At 38.5% G+C, this 20,078-nt stretch overlaps 1 protein-coding gene across 2 annotated transcripts in view; it reads left to right on the top strand.

Moving 5' to 3' along the window:
• Positions 1–20,078, top strand: part of dagla (diacylglycerol lipase alpha) — a 182,979-nt gene that overhangs the window by 86,930 nt on the left and 75,971 nt on the right. The window contains exons 2-7 of one of the 2 annotated variants that reach the window (XM_003224134.4): positions 4,289–4,409; positions 8,670–8,869; positions 10,485–10,623; positions 14,715–14,926; positions 18,543–18,644; positions 19,172–19,310. In XM_003224134.4, the coding sequence (XP_003224182.1) occupies positions 10,529–10,623; positions 14,715–14,926; positions 18,543–18,644; positions 19,172–19,310 (548 nt within the window). In that variant the 5' untranslated portion in view covers positions 4,289–4,409; positions 8,670–8,869; positions 10,485–10,528. The remainder of the gene's footprint in view (positions 1–4,288; positions 4,410–8,669; positions 8,870–10,484; positions 10,624–14,714; positions 14,927–18,542; positions 18,645–19,171; positions 19,311–20,078) is intronic. The other variant, XM_008115870.3, reaches the window with a different exon arrangement.

Here is a 20,078-nt window from a genome sequence, read left to right on the forward strand (position 1 = left end):
AGCGTGTTTGGGTTTCTGGACTTTGGACAATAATATTGGACATATCTCTTCAACTCTTGGGACTAATTCATACCGTATCATAAAGGACTGTTGCTCACTCACTTTCCACTTATTCTTTCCTGAATTTATAATTGTTTTAATAAAGATATTATATGATTATTGGTCTCTGTTTGGTTTCCAGTGCTCACGCTACCTTGGGGTGCAACAGAACCACTGGCAATCATTTTTGGGAGATCTTGGAGAACAGGAGAAGTCCCAGCAAATTGGAGGAGGGCGAATGTGGTCCCTATCTTCAAGAAGGGAAAAAAGAACAACCCAAACAATTACTGTCCGGTCAGCCTCACGTCAATACCAGGCAAGATTCTGGAAAAGATCATTAAGGAAGTGGTCTGCAAACACTTAGAAACAAATGCGGTCATTGCTAATAGTCAACACAGATTTACCAAAAACAAATCATGCCAAACTAATGTGATCTCTTTTTCCGATAGAGTTACAAGCTGGGTAGATGCAGGGAACGCCATGGATGTAGCATATCTGGATTTCAGTAAGGCCTTCGACCAAGTCCCCCATGACCTTCTGGCAAATAAGCTAGTCAAATGTGGGCTAGACAAAACTACGATTAGGTGGATCTGTAATTGGTTAAGCGAACGAACCCAAAGGGTGCTCACCAATTCGTCGTCTACATCTTGGAAAGAAGTGACGAGTGGAGTGCCGCAGGGTTCCATCCTGGGCCCGGTTCTGTTCAACATCTTTATTAACGACTCAGACTAAGGGTTAGAAGGCACGATCATCAAGTTTCAGATGACACCAAACTGGGAGAGATAGCTAACACTCCAGAAGACGGGAGCAGAATTCAAAACGATCTTGATAGTTTAGAGAGATGGGCTGAAACTAACAAAATGAAGTTCAGCAGGGACAAATGCAAGATACTTCACTTCGGCAGAAAAAATGAAATGCAAAGATACAGAATGGATGACTCATGGCTCGACAGCAGTATGTGTGAAAAAGATCTTAGAATCATAGAATCGTAGAGTTGGAAGAGACCTCACAGGCCATCCAGTCCAACTCCCTGCATGAAGCAGGAAAATCTCATTCAAAGCACCCCCGACAGATGGCCATCCAGCCTCTGCTTAAAAGCCTCCAAAGAAGGAGCCTCCACCACAGTCCGGGGGAGAGAGTTCCACTGCCAAACAGCTCTCACAGTGAGGAAGTTCTTCCTGATGTTCAGGTGGAATCTTCTTTCCTGTAGTTTGAAGCCATTGTTCCGTGTCCTAGTCTGCAGGGCAGCAGAAAACAAGCTTGCTCCCTCCTCCCTATGACTTCCCCTCACATATTTGTTTATGGCTATCATGGCTCCTCTCAGCCTTCTCTTCTGCAGGCTAAACATACCCAGTTCTTTAAGCTGCTCCTCATAGGGTTTGTTCTTCAGACCCTTGATCATTTTAGTCGCCCTCCTCTGGACGCTTTCCAGCTTGTCAACATTTTGTTTCAAATGTAGTGCCCAGAATTGGACACAGTATTCCAGGTGTGGCCTGACCAAGGCAGAATAGAGGGGTAGCATGACTTCCCTGGATCTAGATGCTATAGCCCTATTTATGCAGGCCATAATCCCATTGGCTTTTTCCGCCTGAACATCACGAAGAACTTCCTAACTGTGAGAGCTGTTCGGAGTGGAACTCTTTCCCCTGGACAGTGGTGGAGGCTCCTTCTTTGGAGGCTTTTAAGCAGAGGCTGGATGGCCATCTGTTGGGGGTGCTTTGAATGAGATTTTCCTGCTTCTTGCAGGGGGTTGGACTGGATGGCCCGTGAGGTCTCCTCCAACTCTACAATTCTATGATTCTATGAAAACTAGTCTTCGATCAGATATCAGATAAATTAGCAGTTCTTGCATCTTTGAGGTTTTTGAGATTTGTTTCTGAAAAGCATTGTCCACTACTTCTTGGTGTTGTACAGTTTTATTTCTACCTAAATGCTCTCAGCTGGACTACTCTGATTCTGTACAACTGAATTTGTATTTAATATATGATGCTTCCCTCGGTTTCTATCACATCAATAATTTTTGAATAGACTTCAGTTGTAATATTCCACTCATGGGAGTCTGTAAAGTCATATTTACCTTCCTGAATTAGAACCAAGCTCATGTGCATTGGTATATAGACATTTGAAGCTTTGTTTGCTCTCACTTATTAATTTACTGACAGTTTTTCTGTGGATCCCATTCTTACCCTCAGTTTTCCATCTAGAATTCATAACCTAGTATTTAGAGATTTCCTTTGATGTTTGAATTAACATCTCCAACCTCCCCCCCCCCCCCCCGCCAACCCAATTTAGGACCCAGAAATAGGACCCAACTGCATGTTGTGTTAACGACACTACTTCAAAATGTGTTTAGGACCTTTTATTTATTTTTTCTTATCAAACTTCATCCAGAGGGGAGGGAACCAATCCTTTTGGGATTGCAGCATGGAAAACTTGTGATCCTAATCCAGACTGGAATATCACTGGCTAATAGGGGTGTGCATGATTCCCTTTGGCAATTCCAGTTATGGGAAAATTCGGCGATCCGGCTGCTGGATTGCTGAAAATGGACCAGGCAGGACCCAACTGAAGACTTAGCCTAAACAGATCACAACAGCCGGATCTTTCGGCATTTTTTGAGGAGTCGCACACCCCTACTGGCTAAAAGGGCATGACGGAGACTGCTTATTTTAAACAGTTTTTTCACTCTTCTGCTACAAAATCCATCTCTTGTGTATGATCCTTTTGTTTCTAAAATGTCAACAAAGTAGCCAGTGGCCCAAGGCCTTCCAGTCTTCCTTTCCAGCCATTCTATTTTTGGTGCCATCTGTTGAAAGGAAGAAGAGTTCTGTTATTCAGGAAGATTCTAATGTCCATAGTTATACTGTACACATTTGCTATGTGTGTACATAGTTTTATAGCTCACAGTGGAAGAAGGAAGGCAGCTTATGTGCTATTGCACTTTGCCTATAAGAACTCTCTTCTGTGCTTGCATTCTCTGTCTTTTTTCCCAAGTTTCAGAAACAGTCTTCTGACTTCAAAGACACAAGAATTCAAACATAGCTGTGTTAGCCTGGAATATTAGTTTGGAAAGGGAAATTCTAGCAATTTAGACTAATTGAGAAAACAGAGTTATAGCATAAACCTTTGGGAACTAAGTCTGCTTTCTCAGATGCTTGAAACGAAGTGCCTAGATTGTGAGTATAGTCATGAAGTGACAAATTCAACTGGATTACAAAGACAGGAGGAAATTTGTTACCTAAAGTCAACATAGAAAGATAGCCATATGAATGCTGAAGGGAGTTATCTGAGTGCAGTGTGGTGCCAGAAAGTAAATATGATAATTTAAGCAATAGGGCCCTCATGAGGCTGGGGTGTTAACTACTATCATAATATGTGTAGTGTGCCAAGAAACCATTGTCTCTGTCCAATCCACTGTCAATGGACTGGAATTTTTGGACATATTCCACTTCTGCAGTTTCTCTTTCCAATCTTCGTTGGTAGTTTGGTTGGTTGGTTGGTTTTTTGTACAAGTACGGCTGTTTTGAAATCTAAGGTAGAATGCCCAGGAAGATGGAAGCGTTCTACCACTGGGTTGTTGTTTTTTTTTGTATTCTCATTACTAATATCCGATTTTTGTCCATTTATTCTCTGATGCAAGGATGTTTGTCCATTTATTCTCTGGTGCACTGTTTTCCCAGTGTAGAGTGCTGAAAGGCATCATTGACAGAAGATGGCATATATCACATTAGAGGATAAGCAAGTGAAAGTGCCTCTGATATTGTGGTTGGTGTGATTAGATCCTGTGATGACATTTTCCAACTTGATGTGTGGGCAGAGTTGGCATCTGGATTTGTGTTAAGGTCTTGTATCTATCTCCTCATCCATGTTGTGTGTCCTCCTGTAGATAAGTAACAATTTGAGATTGTGAGACTGGCTGTAGGCAAGTAAAGATCTGCAACGCCCTTTGAAAGAGCACATAATTGTCCAGAATTGGTTCGTTGATTGCATGGTCTCAATTTGAAGCTGTATATGACCACTGCTGAAATTTTGCCATTTCTTGTTTTCAGAAAGTGGTGAAAATGTGAAAAGATTGAAGGACTCAAAGCCTTCTTTCACTTGCTTGGATCAGCTGGAGCTGAACAAATGGGGAAGGTGGTGTTCTAGAAGGAAGACGTTACACTAGTAATGGTTAATGTTATAATAATAACTGGCTTTGTTGGCAGACAGTCACACTGTTTTTTTTTTCTTTCCTGCTTGGTATTTTCAGTGGCTGCAGAGAGAACATGCTGATTCTTCCTTTACTCATGAAGCCTAGATCCATGGACATAGATATTCTCAAGAAAGTTTCTTGGGATGGAAGAATGTGCTTCTACTGGACTACATGCTATGTAAGCATATCTTATTTCCATACTTTCCAGTTTTCTGTATGATCCAAGATGCACAACTTCTGTAACAGACAAGAAAGTTGATTTTTGTAATGCACGGGCCTCTGTTCCTTCAAAGCTTGTCCATGTACTATAATATGGGTAAATGTAGTGAAACATATGGTAATCCTTTTCTGTTTTAACTTGGCAGGTCATGTTTTCATAAAAACTTAACAAATTAGTGAACCATTAATATAAATTAAGTTCATCAATGTATCCAAGTTAAAGTGTGGTAAAAAAAATTTTGTTGGTCTAATGGAGGCATGTATGGAAGTGAGATTCAGTTCTGTATTATTGATTGTAAATACAAAATTAGGGGTATTTTAGGTTAATTAATACAGGGCTAAAATGTCATTGTATGTTTGCTGCCTTCTTCTTGGACTAAGAAGTGCTGAACATCTGGGTTTTTAAAATAAGCACTCCTGTCGTTTTCTGAATTGTTGCACTTCATTTTTCTCTAACATTTGGGATATCACATTCTTTTAATTTTACGTTTGTCTATAAGTAAGGAAAAGCAACTCTCTCTTCATTATCAATTGAAAAAGTAACTATTCCTTTTTGGTTTTTTCATTATGTTCTGCAGTTTGAGCAGCAACATTCAAAAGTTTCTCATACAGAGAACATATTTTCAAAAGCAGAAAGTAGATCCAATTTCAAGACTACTTGTTGCTTCTAAATAACAGCTCTTGGCTTTCATTTTCTGTAAACTGTTATCAGTGGAAAGGGTACACGATGGCAAAATGAAGGACAGGTGTTAGATTGCAACTACTTGTTTCAGGTGCAGATCAGCAAATGTTACCTAATACTACATACATTTTCTAACTTCTATGCAGCATTATGGAAATGAACATGCCTGCTCCTCAGAAAACTGAAGTTAAAACTAATAAAACTTGTTCTTTTCTATCATAAGAATAGGCAATACTGTACAAAAAGTGTGGGACATTACATAGCCCTCCAAATATTGATGAACTGTAACTACTACCATTCCACTAGCTGCTGGGAGTTGCAGTCCAACATGTGGCCCTTTTGATATAAAGAGAGAATTAAAATATCACAAAACATGTCGCTGAAGCATTCGACCCACTCATTATAAGGTTAGCAGCTTGATAGTTCAGGCAAATGATTATCCAATTTCATCAAAATATGTCAGTAACAAATTGAGCCACTTCAACATAACTAAAAAAAATGTGGCCTTGGTTTAAGTTATTACTTCCATAGAAAAAAACATCAAGAAACCACCACTAAGTTACAACAGAATAAAATGTTGAAGGCTTACTTCTGGGTAAAAAAAAACCTGTTGGTTCAAAATTGGCAAAAAAAAAAAAAAACCACGCTGTGGGCCTAAGTGAGATGTCTTATGGATTATGTTAAGTTTCCCAGTTGAAGTGTATTGTTGGGGCTTGGTAGGGTTATCAGGGTGGAGACACTGCTAGATAGGACTGAAGAACACTGGGATGACATGAGCATCAGAAACTTTTTCTCACTTGGCAGAACCAATCTCACCTTGTTCCTCCCAGCTAAATATATACTTCTCTGTCTGGTTGTGCATTTTGTGCCTGCAAAGAGTAGCAAGAAACCACTCATGATCAGCAAAGCAAGATATGTGTTCACAAATAGAGCTATCAGCTAGAAGGGCTTGGCGTCCCACTTGAAACTGATTGGCTTTCATCTTTCAGGTCATGTGTGCATCTTTTTGTTTTATTTCATGCAGCAGGCTGGTGTTTTCCCTGCCAGTAAATTTACTCTTGAGTAGTCCTTTCAGGACTTCTGGAAATATAACAATAGGCCAGCAACACCATCTGTGATCTCTTGCAGATAGCACCATCTCCTCTATAGACACATTGCTAGTGTAAACACTTGATGTATCTTTTGTAAATTATGGGGTACACAGGGCAAAATTTAGAATGAATCCCTGGAATACATGAATACTGAAATGGCTTGCTGTAGGTCTTTACTGTACAATTGCCATTAACAAGTCCCTGAGAAAAATGGGAATGTTAGTGAGAAACAGCTGGCCATTAAGTCTCCAGAGATATTCTGAATAGGCTGCCAAATATGATCTTCAGCACGTGCTATCACCCTGTATGCCTTCAACAGCTGTGTCTAGAAGAGAACAGGGGCTAATTGAAAACTGCAGCTGCCTTATCCTTTGAAGGCATTGAGAATAGGCCTTTTAGACATTGAAACTGAATGAAACTACTATCAAATGCTGTGCTTGGGCTACTTACTGAGCAATCTCATATCAGTTCTAGCAATACAGAAAGAGATATAGGCAGAATTCTTAAGTTTGAGAAGGGAGAAATACATTACTTTCTTGATGGGACACTCAAATCGAAGAATGTGTTTGAATAGTAGATCAGGTGAGCAGAATGCTGGGTTATGTAAAAGTTATGGAATTACTGTATAGCTATTGTGGGACAATGAATAACATCTTTTTGTAGTCAGAGGAGTTAGTATAAATACTATTTCTGGGTAGAAGAAAGAACCAGATTCTGATTGTGAATCTTCCATTTCTCATGCTGAAATACTAGGAGCCCCCTTGAATGGTGCTTAGTATCTCAGTGTAACACACAAATCTGAGATGGCTGATTGCAGTGGTAATATAAATAATATAACCCAGTTGGTCTTTAAACATCTAGATCAAGATGCCTGCCACCAAAACATAATTTCTGTAGAACATCCTTCTACATTGAATGCATGCATCTCTCTTTTGTATGAGAAATCTGTTACTCTAGCCACAAAAAACATAGGCTTTGTAAGGGAAACTGTTGAACTGCTAACTCCAGAACAAAGTTTGTTTATTACTGTGGAACAACCACAAAGATTTGCCTTTCTTTGGCAAATCTTACATGGGGAAAGTGGCCATTTTATGTCTACTTATGCTATGTGACTTTCTTACTGAGATGATGTTAGGAAGAATCCTGGTTTAACTTATAAGGATAAGGTAGCACTCTTCACATAGTCAGTAATAGTGGTACTCTCAGGAATTTCAAACTTATTCTCAAAAGCAGATATCCCGACAAGAACTTGACATTCCCTTGACAGACTTTCAAATATTTAAACATGGCAATCATTTCTCCACTCAGCCTTCTCTTTTGCGGGCTGAACATACCCAGCTCTTTGAGTCTGCAAAAGGTTCCCTTCTTCATTTCTTCACATTGATCCTTTGCTTATTTTATTGCCTTCTGCAGCTGGATAGGCTAAGTTAGAATACAAACCAGTAATTCAAAAGTCCAGTGTGTAATTGCAGTCATGAAAAAAATGAAACTAAGATTGTAGATTATGTATATTCTGCTTTGGTTCACAATAGATGAAGATGGCCTCCTTGTTAGCTAATAACCTGATTGTATTAACTATTCTCTTAAGCCAGTAGCAGTTTTTGCTTTTATCACTCCAATAATGTGTGTGTTGACCTTGGGAATCAAAATCAAGACTTTGATGCTGGGCTGTTGTTGCAAATCAGCATTGTTATTTGTGCTCCAAACAATTCAGTATTGACAGTTCTGTGAACACGTAACAAAGATTTTAGTACATCTTGTCTGTCATGCCTTTAAATAATTACATACAAAACTCAATCTCATAATGTCTCCTCTGAAGCAATTCATTTTATTTTAGAGCATTTATTGTTCTCAGCCCAAAGTAGTTTGTTACCTTTATGTATTTTATATATTTTGCTTTTTCTCTTAGAAATATTTAGTTATATTACTTTTTAAAATCTTAATGCATTGATCTGTGATACAAAGCACAATCATATCCCCTTCACTTCATTTTCTTCTCATTATAGAGTGTAATGCAATAGCATGAAGCATAGCATGTACCCATATCTGAACCATTTGATATTCCTCTTTGATCATTTAGTGAGGTCACACCTTTGTAACTGTAGAAATACCTGAAATATGTAATTGAACTGCACAGGAAATACTGTTTTCCTTGTTATGTTATAATTAGAATGTAAATCAGCTATGTCTTGATTATTACCAAAAGGTCATTATAGTTATTTGTAGCTGGCTACTAAGCTCAGGAGTGGTGAGTAGAACTGACTACCATATAATTCATGGAATTACAGGCATCAACTTCCTAAAGCTAGAAAGACCTGATGGTTGGGATATATGGAAATAAGATGCACTATTAATGAGGCTACAATGGATCTCCTCCTTTCATGAGAATCATTCTATTAAAAAATGGCCACCCACTCAGAAAGTTACATTTCAGCATGTTTGACAGCCTATAGGCAGCCTGGAATTTGGGTCATAAGCACCAAGACATAGAAGTTGACTCTTCTCCAAAGAACGTCAGCTGGACTGAAATGGGCAGATCTTACATGAGAATTTGGAAGAATTCCAGAGATTTTCAAAGTATGTAGAAAGCTGATTTGAGAGCTTTGCAAGAGAAAAGACAACCAGGAATTCTTTGCATGATGGAATGTAAGTTAGTTGTAAAATGTTTATTTTCATATAAACGCTTGTGAGAGTTTTTTCATATGTAGCTGGATAAAAGCTAATCTTTTATGTCTCTGGTTGACATATAACAAATACTTTAAAACAGATTTTACTATATTCTTTATAATATAGACTGTTGGCCACCTTGGCTATCCGTTTTGTACTTTAGTACTTCTAAAAGTTCAGTCTTTTTCCTAACCCAAATTAAACTATAATTGTCTTGTATCTCCTTACCCCAAATTTTGATGCTTTTTATCTACCATGTACTAATTGTCTTGTAAATAATTACATTAAATATCCTAGTAGGTGCCATTTAAAATGTCCAGAAAGTATCAGTTGCCAAAGCAGAGCTCCACAGTAATAATAATAATAGTAATAATAACTTTATTTTTCTATCCTGCCACCATTTCCCTGAAGGGACTTGGAGTGGCTAACATGGGGCCAAGCCCAAAACGAAACATGAACAAAGTTAAAAACATGAACAAACAGCATCAACAAAACAAGTCAAAAAGATAAAACAGATTAAAACACAGTTGTATAATGCAACACAATAACAACAAGGTATCATGGTAAAATGATAAAACAAGATATATCACCACTAATGAGTAGAATGGGGGAGGTCAAGTTGAAAAATGCAAAAGTATATAATTGCAAGATCTTTAATAAAGTGCTTGGACAAAGTGCTGAAAAATTATCTAGGAGAATTTGGGGTGGGGGAAGGGAATCAAGTTGTTTCCAAGTACGATTCCATTTAAAATTGTGAAGTACAATCTAGTGTTGCATGCAGTGTGAGATTATGCACTTGTTTCAACACATATTATCGGAACATGGAATTTGAGAATGTGAATTAAGGAAGCTAGACATAGTAAAATAAGAAAAGGAACATCTAAAAATGTCAATACAAGCAGTTCCTGAGTTATAAACATCCAACTTACAAACAACTAATAGTTTAGAACAGGGGTGAGACAACAGCAAGTGTGAGAAATCTACCCCTCATAAGGGAAATTCTCTCCTGGAAGAGTTATCATTAGGAAAAGGTGTCGCAACTGAAACTTTATCACCAATCCTTGTCTCCACAACAAGCCAAATTTTTCAAAATCCAGTTTTCTCAGGGACAGAAAGTGAGGTGAAATTTTCTGAACAGGGGCACAGACAGCAAAACAAATGCCACAGAGGTATTAACCCTTCCTTGTGCTATCCAAAGCGTGCATGCATGTGTAAGTGTATATACATGTGTGTGTTTGTGTATGTATGTGTATGGTTGGAGTTACACTTTAAAATGCACCTGTTCTAACTTACAAACAAATTCAACTTAAGAACAAGCTTACATTACCTATCTTGTTCTAATCTTGGGAACTGCCTGCACATCAAGTGAGCCTGCTAAAGCAGGCAAGAATGAAACATTCTGGTTTTAAGACACATCTTCTCTTTGAGTGATGGAATTCAGCTGTGAGAAATATATAGAAAAATTGTGCAAAATCTCAGTATAGCAATTATGCTGTTGAAGAACAAAAATGTAGCTATGGAGTTTGTTCCTTTTCCTGTGGTACATGGAAATAAGTTGCTTTATTGCTGTTATGGCTGTTTGTTTCTCTTGTAGGAGGTGAATGTTGTGCCTGGCGATCCTCCTCAGACCCACTAGCCATGCCAGGGATTGTGGTGTTCCGGCGTCGCTGGTCTGTGGGCAGTGATGACCTTGTTTTGCCGGCCATCTTTCTGTTCGTCCTTCATACCACATGGTAAGTGAAACCATACCCTTTAAAAGACATCTTTTGTTTTGCTACTCCCATTTCCAGTTGTTAGTAACATCCTCCTCCCACTATAAAATGTTCAAAATGTGGCATTTCCATATAAATGTGCATTAAAATGTATTAGCTATGTAATTTACTTATTTACTTCATTTATATCCTGCCCTTCTTGTTCCGAAGGGGACTTAGAGCAGCCTTACAAGATAGGCAGCAATTCGATCTCATAAACATACATACAATAAAATAAACAGTTACATTAAAACCAAAGACATTAAAACAACACAATTTAAAGCCAATTATTAAAATTACACCATCCAAAATCATGATCCAAGGCCGTTCCCTTTGTCATTTCACTATTCCTTATTCTCTTATTTCACTAAAAACTTGCTATCCAAAACCTTAGTCCCATAACCATGTTTTTATTTCTTCCTGAAGATCAGGAGGGAGGGGACTGCTCCAATTTTGCTAGGAAGGGAGTTCCATAGCCAAGTGGCCACCACTGAAAAGGCCCTGTCTCTCGTCCCCATCAGCTGCACCTGTGAAGGAGGTGGGACCGAGAGTAGGGCCTCCCCAGAAGATCTTAATATGTTTGGACAGGTAAGCTGGGGCAGAACTGTTTAAGGCAGTGGTTCTCAACCTGTGGGTCCCCAGATGTTTTGGCCTTCAACTCCCAGAAATCCTAATGGCTGGTAAACTGTTGACAACCACTGGTTTAGGGTTTTATAGGCTAATGCCAGCACTTTGGATTATGCTCGGTAGCAGACTGGCAGCCAGTGGAGCTGTAATACATTTCTAAATCATGCCTCCATTCATGGAGTGTGGTAAAATTGTGGTAAAATTTAAACACAGTAAAATACAACAATTCCAAACTAAATTGGAATGGACAGAATATACACTATTACAGTAAAACAGAAGGCTCTATTTTTTAATTTAAACTTCTCCATAACCAATTAAACATCTGGAAGAGCAAGATAATTTCTACAAATTTTCTGAAAGCTAATAATGAAAGAATTACTATACAGACTGACTTGTCTGAGATCCCCAGCAACTTCATCAGGTGGTACATGTAACAGGGTTTTAGAAGGAAATTGGAAGCTCCATGAAGGTTCATACAGATTGTGCTGGTCCCTTCCATAACACGATACTTCAATCTGTATAGGATGTTATTTTAAAAAGCATCCCAAATAAAATGCTTATGTTAAGGGCAGAGTTGACCAAGTATGTGAAAAAGGGCTCTTTCTGTGTGTGTGTGTGTGTGGGGGGGGGGGGGGTTGGCTGTGTATGTGTATCAGGATATGTGCTAGTAATATATTCTGGTAAATACTAGAGACGTGGTATAAGGGAAGAGATCAGTATGCAGTGAGATTTAAAGACAGGCTTTTGAAAGGAGTCAGTGCAAGTACGAAAACGTTTGAATGATGGATTTTTCTTTGCATTACTGTACTTATCACTCACATAGTACTGAGTAAAAGATTGTAGAAGGGGAATAATATACAAAACAGTTTTGCAAATGTTAAGAGACTGGTCTTTGACCTCACTTTGGAATTATTACTTATTTATATATGCCACTTTCACAATTACTGTAGAGGCAACAGCAGTATTATTAACTACTGTCAAAAAATAATACACATGTGTACATGATACTAGCTGCCATCAATTGTAGAATATATCCTCATGAAATATGTGTAAACATGTAACTTTTAATAAAGATAGAGCATGCTTCAGGGCAAATGCAAACATTTGTGTCACTGGAATAGTTCCATATTGTTTGCAGGAAGGGTACTAAAACACCACATTTATTCCTGTACCAACTAAAACAATTAAAAAGCAAGCAATTCACTAACACAATAACAATAAAAATACTAGAAATAGCATGATATCCATAGCCAAATTTCCCCAGTAGATTATAAATTGTCCAGAAATTATTGGAAAATAGAAAGGTTAAATCCTTTAAAATATAGATTTGGTCCAAATCACTCTAGGAAAGTTTCCACCTCATTGGTGCCATCACTATAACCTGAATCAAGCTGTTAGTGACAACTAGTCTAGTCACTGAGTTAATGGAATTTACAGAAGACTTAGTAGGTTTTCATTGATTCACTAGATCTACTATGGTATGTACTTACAAGCAACTAGAGGCCCGAGAAAGCCCTTCCCTTGATTCCTGCAGTTTTTTTCACTTGGCAAGAAATAGCCTCTACTGAGGCCCTTCATGCACTGAGAGCCTTTGTACAAAGAGAAGGGAGTCTCAAGACATCCATTAGGTCATTATGGATTTAAGGCAAAATCACCACTTAAGCAGGCACTCCAAAACAAATTGGAAGCTGCTGTGGGTTTTTCAGTTTGCAGCCACGAAAATGTTTTTATGAGTTCTTTTCAAGATAAGATATGTTTATATTTCTATAATGGTTGTTAAAATGGTTTGCTTAAAAAGTGAAGTTTAAGTATATAAATGAAGTAGGATTAAGTGTGTTTTTAGCAATCTTTTAAAAATAATTTTAAAAAGCACCCCCTTTTAAAATGTATTACAGTAATCCTGTAGGGAGGATACCAAAATATATGTGGCACTGCCTACTTGGTGCTTTTGTGGCACATTGTTTATTTGGATGGCCATCTGTTGAGATTGCTTTGTGTGTTCTTACATGGCAGAAAGTTGGTCTAGATGGCCCTTGTGTTCTCTTCTCGTGCTAGGATTATGTGATTCTACATACACCAAGTTATATTGACTAAAAGCATTTGTAATTGTAGATGCCACTTTGAATACCCAAACCTTTAGCAAAAATACAGTAAAGCTAAAACAAGTAACTGCCTGCCATTATCTTCTCCAAATGAGATTCAGTTCATTCACACTCATCAAATTATTAAATTTACTCTTAAATCAGTATTAGTTTTGTGAAGAGACTTTGTCTTTCTCATAAGTAGCTATTCTTTCTCACAACTGCCAGTCTTAATGCTGCATTCCAATTTAGAAATACTACTTATTGCCATAGCCAGCGGTTAGTAATCACACCAGCATTTTTCTATCCTTTGCTTTAGGGAAGAGCAGGAGATCTCTCATATACTAAAGGGCTTTATGAATGCAGAAGTAGCACAGGAGTGTTTCAATAGTTTCATTGTTGATAGACAATTGCTGTGTTGTGTTGATTGAACAAGCAAATACACATTCTACATACATGGTGTTAAGCTTGGGAATTCTTGATGCTCTGAGTTTAAGCAGTTTCACCTTTTATAAATGTAGGCATGCTTTCACATATCATGTACATATTCTTGTTCTGGCAAGCATGGCAAAAAGCATGTTGGCATAAGAACATTATAATTTTGATGTTGAATTTCAACAGTATCTCAGCCACATTTTCTTCTGCCCTCTGGTGGCAACTTGGGAAATGTGCAGGCTTCTACTGTTCTTTTCTAGGTCTCTTGATTTCACCATTGCCGAAGTAGACAGATCTGTTAAAAGAGCCTCTTTTTTTCTCTGTTGATATAACGGGACACAAAGTAAGTTCTGGGATGCAATCCAGAACTCTGTGTGTAGGTGGAAAGTGGCTTCATTAATTTACCATCATTAACTTACTATGAGCAATATATCAATATGATGTTGTTGTTGTGCCTTCAAGTCATTTCCGACTTAAGGTGAAACTCTATTGTGAGGTTTTCTGAGAGTGTGAATTACTAAGAGCTACTCAGTAGGTTTCCATAGCCTAGCATGAAATTGAACCCTGGTCTCCAGAGTCATAATCTAGAACTAAAACCACTACATAACATTGATTCTTGTGGTACAAATGTATTTCACAAATAAATAGATGTTTGGAAATCACAGCTACATTATGTCATGAATAGATATTAACAGTGCAGCAACACCAGAAGCCAATTGTTTTATTCTGGCATGTGCTTGCACTGATTACTGTATATTTGAATAGGGCTTAAGATAGATACTTTCACAGAACTGGAATAAAATACCCTTTCCTTCTCAAAGGGATACATTTAAAACACTGCCAACATACAGAATACTGTCTCCTTACATCTGTTACCATTTAGTGATTAAAATGTTTCAAGATTTATTGTATGCAGCTTCTTTGTGACAGGTTTATAATCCTTTCTGTTGTGCTGTTTGGACTGGTATACAATCCCAATGAGACCTGCTCTCTCAACCTGGTGGACCACGGCAGAGGCTATCTGGGCATCTTGCTCAGTTGCATGATCGCTGAAGTCGCAATCATCTGGCTCAGCATGCGTGGCAGTATCCTGTACACAGAACCCCGGGACTCAATGCAATATGTACTTTACGTTAGACTGGGTAAGTACAGTGACAAGGGGACTTTATAAATGGTTGACCTTCATGCAGCCATCTGTCACGCTCTCAAAAGATTTTCCTTTCAGCACACTGATATATCAACATAGACACTAAAATCATTCTTTCAGCTGCTTCTACCTACCATTAATATTTATTCCTTTCAGAATGTTTGTATTGCAGAGGAGAATCCAAAATGTTTATTGACTTACTTGTCTTACTACTCATGGATACTCTAATTAGGTGCACTAAGGACACTTTTTAATCTGGGTGCATTCCATGAGAATGAGGTTAGATCAAAAGGAGTATTTGAATGGTTGAAATATGTCTACCCTGTCTTATATCAAAAGAATCTCATGACAGTTTACAAAAAAGAAGAGTACAGGTTAAAACAGTGTAAAACAATAAAAAATAATTTAAATAAGGCAATAACACGTGCAACAAAATAATGAATTTAAACATGTAAGAGATTGATATAATTTAAAGCCATGTACATTAATACTTTCATGAACATCCAGGTTTTAATCTGGCACCTAGGTGCTTGCCATTAAATTTCCTAATCTAGGGATGGAGGTGTGTCAACTACTTCTGGATGGGGTTAACTCTTTTGTCCACAGTGCTCCTGGATCTGCCTCTCAAGTTGATGCGACAATCAGGAGTGCTTACTATGAACTCCGGCTGTGCCCCTCCTTAGAATATGAGGACCTAAATCTGGTAGTGCATGTGCTACCTGTAGGAGTGAAGCTACAGCTTGAAACATTTTTTTGTGCTCCAATTCCCTAATACAGTAGTGTTTCACTTATCCAACGGGCTGGCAGAATGTTGGATAAGCAAAAATGTTGGATAATAAGGGGGGATTAAGGAAAAGCCTATTAAACACTAAATTACATTATGATTTTACAAATTAAGCACCAAAACATCATGTTTTACAACAAGTCTGCCAATTGTTTGGGAGTGTAGCTGCACTTGTGTTGTTGGGCGTGTTGGTCTACTGTGTGTTGCTGCCTAGAGAAACAGCTGTGGATCCGGGAGGGAGGCAGACTGTGTTGTATAATACCTTTAGATAAGCAAAGGTTGGATAAGCAAGACTCTACTGTACTACATTTGTAGAGAGGCCTGTGCATGTCCCAATATGCAGACAACCAAACCCCAAACCGTCTGCTTAAACATTTCTTCTTAGAATCATAGAATCATAGAGTTGGAAGAGACCTTGCGGGCCATCCAGTCCAACCCCCCTGCAAGAAGCAGGAAAATCTCATTCAAAGCACCCCCGACAGGTGGCCATCCAGCCTCTGCTTAAAAGCCTCCAAAGAAGGAGCCTTCACCACTGTCCGGGGGAGAGAGTTCCACTGCCGAACAGCTCGAACAGTGAGGAAGTTCTTCCTGATGTTCAGGTGGAATCTCCTTTCCTGTAGTTTGAAGCCATTGTTCCGTGTCCTAGTCTGCAGGACAGCAGCAAACAAGCTTGCTCCCTCCTATGACTTCCCCTCACATATTTGTATATGGCTATCATGTCTCCTCTCATTATCATGACACAAAATCAGATTCTGAAATGTGAATTTTATGATTATTGGGAGCATTTCAGGTGATGTGTATGGGGACTCCTCTGTGGGAAAATGCAACTTGTGCTTCAGGCAGTTTCTCAGCCAAGAGGAAATGAAAAACACACAGCAGGGTTCTTATAGCACTCCAGGCTAAGCTGCTGTAAGAGCCCTGCTTGCTAGGTTCTTACAGCACTTTAGCCTAAAAGGCCAGGACTAGTTCTAAGAACTGACTTTGTTGCTCTTGCTGTAACTGTTGCAAGTGGATACAACATATTGGCTACAATAAGCAACACTTGTAATCTCTCTCCATTTGATAATTGGGATATTGGCAGTCCTACCCTACTGCCGATGTTCTTGAAAAGTAAGGCATTGCTAGAAGGATCCTTGTACCGTTCCTTTCCTTTCCCATCTTTTCTTTTTATTTAGGGAACACGTTGTGTCAAAAGTAAGTTAAGTCAATTTGTAAACAATATTTTAAATACTTCCTAAATTGTTGTGAGCATCAAATAGAAGGAGATGAATGGTGTTGTTTATAGTAGTCAATATGTTGAATCCACGCGTCAGTTCTTGGAAGTAGTCCTGGGCTTTTAGGATAAAATGCTGTAAGAACGTAGCAAACAGGATTTGACCTAGTGGTGAAAAAAAAACTTTTTAGTGGTGAAAAAAAAATGAAGAATCACATTTTAAAATTATTATGCACATTTTGCAACAAGCATTTCAAGTTTCTAAAATTATCATCTGATCATAAGCTCAAGAGAGGTTCACCATTATCTCTGTGTCTATGATGCATCTAGCCAGTTATTGTACACGAGATTTTGGTTCTGGTCACCTCCAAAATTTTGCCAGAACTAGAATTAAAAAGCATGACATGCTCATGTGTTTCTTTTTGCAAGTCTTGATAGCTGAGGAGAGATTTAAGTGTATCACAAACCAGAATAGACAGTGGGGTGTAAATGCATTTCAGATTTGCCAGATTAACATTTTGAATTTAGGGTCTCTTAAATTGTCAGTATTTATCAAGATTAATCTGTTTTCTCATGGCTGGTGTGGAACACCGAAAAACAGATGTTTGAGATAATTTAGAGCAGGGGTCCTCAAACTTTTTAAGTGGAGGGCCGGATCACGGTCCCTCAGACTGTTGGGGGGCCGGACTATGATGAAATAGTCAAAAATTAGGATTGTTTTTGTGTGCCTTCAAGTCATTTCAGACTTAGGTCAACCTAAAAGGCCAGGTAAATGACCTTGGAGAGCTGCATTCGGCCCATGGGCCTTAGTTTGGTGACCCCTGATCTAGATGATCTCATAAGACCATACGTAAGCAAAGAGACCTCCAAAGACCATCTAGATGGTCTCATAAGACCATAGGTAAGGAAAGGGACCCTCAAAAGCCATCTAGATGGTTTCATAGGACTATAGGTAAGGAAAGGGCCCCCCAAAGACCATCTAGACAATCTCATAAAACCATAGGTAAGGAAAGGGACCCTCAAAGGCCATCTAGATGGTCTCATAGGACCCTAGGTAAGGAAAGTGACTTCCAAAAGCCATCTAGATGGTCTCATAAGGCCGTAGCTAAGCAAAGAGACATTCAAAGACCATCTAGATGATCTCGTAAGACCATAGGTAAGCAAAGAGACCTCCAAAGACCAAGTAGACTTAGGTCAACCTTAAGTCTAAAGTTTAGGATGGGGCCAGGTAAATGACCTTGGAGGGCCGCATCCGGCCCCCGGGCCTTAGTTTGGGGACCCCTGATTTAGAGTGTCTATCACGCTGAAAGGGGATGAAGGATAGGCATTTAAAATCTTTGCCTATTTTCTCAAACATTCCGTTTTAAAAATCTGAAAGTTATCTATTTAAATCTTTTCTCCTAAAAGAGACATATGCATAGTGTTATATTCAACTTAGTTTTGAAACACACTGATCTTTCCTGGAGTGAATTATCAATCACTGTCTGAAACCTGCTGATAAGAAATGTTATGAAGGGATTGACAGCAATATGAATGTCTCCAATATGTTTTGAAACAAAGTATTATTTTATTAGAATAATGCTACTATTCTGCACCATGTTCTTATTGTTTCAGCCATCTTGGTGATTGAGTTTATCTATGCTATTGTGGGCATTGCTTGGTTAACCCAGTACTACAGTTCCTGCAATGATGTTACTGCCAAGAGTGTCACTTTGGGTGTGTATTCAAAAGTTCCTGTATTATACATAAATGTTCTCCTCCAAATGCTATTTGCAGACATAAATAGTGCTAATATACTCTATATGGATGGAAGCACATTAACTCTGTCTCACTGTCATTATCCTGCCTAAACAGATAACTGTTATCCATTATTATAACAGCTTTGGAAAACACCACAAGTATTAATTGGACAATCTCATAGTATATCTCTAAGTAATATAAGTCCCCAGCACTATCCAATGTTTTGTTCAGTTATGTTTGGTTTTGAGATCTCTGGTATTCCTGTGGTTGTAAAATATCTTTAGAAATTGCTCAGTGCCCCCCCCCCCCCCAAATTGCATGGAGAATCTCTTAGGTAATCCGAAGCTTTATACAAAAATTGCTTTCTTGTGATTTGTGAACGTTAGAGCGTTACTGCGGGGGGGGGGGGGGATGTAAACACAAAGCTTTTGTAAACTGAGCAAATGACTCACATCTGCTACATATGGATCACACATTTGAATCTTTCCACTCTCTTTTACTAGGAATGGTGGTCTGCAACTGGGTTGTGATTCTCAGTGTCTGCATCACTGTCCTATGCGTCTTTGACCCAACAGGCCGAACTTTTGTCAAACTGCGGGCCACAAAGAGGAGACAACGTAACTTGCGGACATACAATTTGAGGTAAAGAATTTGTAAAAGAAGCAGTTTGGCGATAATGGAAATGTGACTCTTGTATGCATGCCTCTTTCAGATACTATTTTTCCTGTTTTGTTTCATTGTTTAAACTGAGTCTTTGTGATCTTGTGAATATGTGTATAAAAGGGATTTAATTCTTTTCTACTAATTGCCCATCTACCATATATACTCTAGTATAAGCTGAGTTTTCAGCCCTTTTTAGGGCTAAAAAAGCCCCCCTCGGCTTATACTCGAATGAGGTTCCTGCCCGGCTTATATTCGGGTCGGCTTATACTCGAGTATATAGGTAATCAGAGTTGGACAGTCTTATCTTAAATCACAGTTTTATATAAATATTCAAAAATATTTAACCTACTGATTCCTCAATTAATGTAATTTTATTGGTATCTATTTTTATTTTTATTTTTGAAATTTACCACTAATGGCTGCATTTCCCACTCTTGAATTATACTCAAGTCAGTAAGTTTTCTGAGTGTTTTGTGGTAAAATTAGGTGTCCTGGCTTATATTTGAGTCAGCTTATACTCAAGTATATATGGTAATTCTGGATTGTTTTTAAAGGAGTTTGCAGTACGCTGTGTGGTGATGTTTATGTTTGCTAGGGGAAGGATGGAAAGGAAAACAGTTTCTTCCATCCTCATATATAGTGAGAGAGAGACCTCACAAAACTTAAGTAACAACAAAAATACTCATCCATGCGCAACAAAAGGACTACTAGGCTTTGCACAGAAGAAACAGATCTTTGGGGTTGGGG

Source organism: Anolis carolinensis, chromosome 1 (genome assembly GCF_035594765.1).
Source record: "Anolis carolinensis isolate JA03-04 chromosome 1, rAnoCar3.1.pri, whole genome shotgun sequence".
Taxonomy (NCBI): Eukaryota; Metazoa; Chordata; class Lepidosauria; order Squamata; family Dactyloidae; genus Anolis; species Anolis carolinensis.